Source organism: Cyprinodon variegatus, unplaced genomic scaffold (assembly GCF_000732505.1).
Source record: "Cyprinodon variegatus isolate N-32 unplaced genomic scaffold, C_variegatus-1.0 Scaffold11, whole genome shotgun sequence".
NCBI lineage: Eukaryota > Metazoa > Chordata > Actinopteri > Cyprinodontiformes > Cyprinodontidae > Cyprinodon > Cyprinodon variegatus.
Window position 1 is genome coordinate 1,410,906 of NW_015150464.1, and position 2,868 is coordinate 1,413,773.

The following is a 2,868-nucleotide window of genomic DNA, read 5'->3' on the forward strand; positions in this document are numbered from 1 at the left end:
ACAATTAATATTATAAGTCTTCTGATGGCATATTAGCGAAAGGATTTTTTTATCAAAAACTAATAATTAATGTGCACAATTAAGTAATAAAATTGTATTAACCATACAGGTAAACAGAGTTTTATGGGGCCCCCAGGAACTTGGGGCCCTAGGCAATTGCCTAGTATTGCCTAATAGTAAATCCCCACCTGGTTATGTTGTATTTTCTTGTTCATTGGTTTCTTTTCCATTTTGTGTTTAATTAAGCAGTGATATATTTTTCGAGTTACTCTCTGTTGCCCCCTTGTGTCAGTCTCATTTCCCTTCGCTCCTTCTGGTTACTTCTGTCCACACCTGCTCCCCATCAGATAATCAATCCTCTCATTGTTTCTGATTTTTATACTTTCTCCTGTTCAGTTACTCTTTGCTGGTTTCTCATCATTACTTGGATCCCCATTCCTATTTTTCCCCTTATGTCTGGTTTCCTGTATTTTGCTTCTTAGATTTTGTTTCTGTTGCCTTTTTTTCATTTCATTAAACCTGAAAGAACTCATCTCTGCCTCCCTCCTCTCTGCATTTGGGTCCTCAACCAACCTCCACCCAACCCTGACACCTCAGCAATAGCCTCATAGATATCCTCCATTTTGACACAGCTGTAGAAAAATTTAGAGTAAGATTGAAACCTGATCGATCGCAGTAAATCACTCCACACTGCAAAAATAATCCAGAAATAAGTAAATTCTTAAATTAAGTATATTTACCCTTAATTTGAGCAGGTAAATAAGATGATCTGCCAATGGAATGAGTACTTTTACTCTTAAAATAAGATAGTTAGATAATATGCTCTTGAAATAAGACAATACAGTAACATTGTTTTTTCTTATTTTAAAAGGAAATCGTCTTGTTCCATTGGCAAAATATCTCACTTACCTCCTCAATTCAAGGAAAAATGCACTTATTTTAAGAAAAAAAATAACTTATTGAGATTTCTATTTTTTGCAGCGAAATCTTGCATCTTGGTGTACAATGTTCTCAAGTAAGCGATGCAGATGTCNTCAGGCTGCCCATAGAAAAAGAAAGCTTATCTATCAGAGCAAGCGACTATCTTAAATTATCCACCTCTAATGAGTGTTTTCAGCACTGGACAGAGGTCAGCGCTCCAGCACCCCATAGCCAACAAACTGGGAAGCTCTATAATAGAACAAGCTTCAATAAACTCATCTTTAGGATCCGACTCCCAACATGCATCAACGATTCATTCACCTCTTGATGTAAAAAAGACAAATTCATGTGTTTACAGCTCAAACTTAAATGCATACCTTCCAGATGGGACAGATTCTTTTGCTGCTCTGTGGTGAGAGACAGACAGACACAGACATGGCAGGAAAAGCGACCCGGCAGCCAAGCCAGGTGTGAAAGCATTAGTTCAGTGTTACAGTGACAGTGCTGGTTCAACACCAACATGCAAATACAGAACCACAGGTCCAGAATGACAGGAATGTCTCATAAACAAGCTCACAGATGGTGCTCACCTCTGCTGTGCTGCAGCAGGACGATGGTCGGGTTGACTGCAGTGGTGCGGGGATAAACACAGCTGGGAGCTGATTGGTTACAAGTCTGAGCATCTGAAGGAGACGGAGTCTGAATTTCTCTTATGCTTTTAAAATTGGCCTAAAAAAATGCAGAGAAAAATAGAATCAAAGTGTAAAACAACACATTTTCTATGAAGCGATTGAGGCGGAGAGAAATGGTTTTGAATTAGGTGAGAGTAATGGTACCTGGCACTGAGTGTTGTTTTCTGGAGGTAAATGAGCCGTGTTACTGCTGCCCCCCTCAGCCGCTTCTGCTTTCGTTCCGTCCCCATTAATCTGGCCGGTCCAGCCGCCTGAAACGAGTCCAGAACTTTCTGAGCTTGGCAGCCACTACTGCAGGAAGAAAAACAGTGAGGATGGCACCGAAAGGTGGGGCGGTCCGGTGAACTCCGGCTCAGAATGACCAATCATAGCAGATAACTGCTGCTGAAACGCTCTCTGTTACTTTCAGCCGGGCGAGAGTGCTTTCCTTTGGTGGGTTTCATGCAGTAAAGCGGAAAAAAACAAGATTCTCCCACAATCTCTGAACTTTGTCATGAGAACAAAAAGCCTTTTCAAACAGCTGCAAGGATCGTTTGTTCCAGCTGCCTTATTTTATCCAGGCTTTGCAACAATTAAAGCATCTCCCTGTTGCCTTGGCCAGCTGCCAGTCCAGTTCCAGAGTTCTGTGCAACAAATAAGCCCTCAGTCAAGCCCCTGTGGTCCAAAGTGCAGCGTGGGCAGGCTGCAACAAGAGAGCTCTTTGACATTTGCATGAAAATATCAGCAATTGGTCCTTATCAGGGTTCTGATCCTTCTGAACATCCACTTCCATACTCCAGGACTCATATAATCTAAGCTTTGGTAAGAGCTTTTAGAGACTTTTTTTTATAACAAAATAACATCTTCTGCACACACTAACGCCCAGTAAATTCAATTTCATCATGCAGAGAGCTGCTACAGAACAGCTTGACATACTTGTTGTCGTGACGACATTGGGTTCTTTGCTGACGAAGCCTTCGTCGTCAATGTGGACCAGGGTTGCCCGTAGAGTCACCACGCCTTTCCCTTTGCACACCTTGCTCGGATCCAAATCTGAAAATGTCCAAAGTGACAAGTTTAAGTCCAGCAGTCTGTTAAAAAAAAAAAAAAAACTCAAAGAAAGGGAGGCTGCTTTAAAGCTGCAGGGAATTCCAGGTTAACTAGCTCCTGAAATAGATCTAAATAATCAAAACCAGGCCATCACATTAAAGATGCATCTCTACTTACTGCAACTAATTACTAAACAGGTTAGCGGAGAGCAGCAGAGAGCAGCTTC

The 2,868-nt window shown here is 41.6% G+C and overlaps 1 protein-coding gene across 1 annotated transcript in view; it reads right to left on the reverse strand.

The window, feature by feature from the left end:
• LOC107088489 (sorbin and SH3 domain-containing protein 1-like) overlaps window positions 1-2,868 on the reverse strand; it is a 73,127-nt gene that overhangs the window by 56,994 nt on the left and 13,265 nt on the right. The window contains exons 4-7 of the mRNA XM_015380700.1: window positions 2,529-2,645; window positions 1,758-1,864; window positions 1,512-1,650; window positions 1,299-1,328 (exon numbers count right to left, since the gene is read on the reverse strand). Coding sequence (XP_015236186.1) covers window positions 1,299-1,328; window positions 1,512-1,650; window positions 1,758-1,864; window positions 2,529-2,645 — 393 coding nt within the window. The remainder of the gene's footprint in view (window positions 1-1,298; window positions 1,329-1,511; window positions 1,651-1,757; window positions 1,865-2,528; window positions 2,646-2,868) is intronic.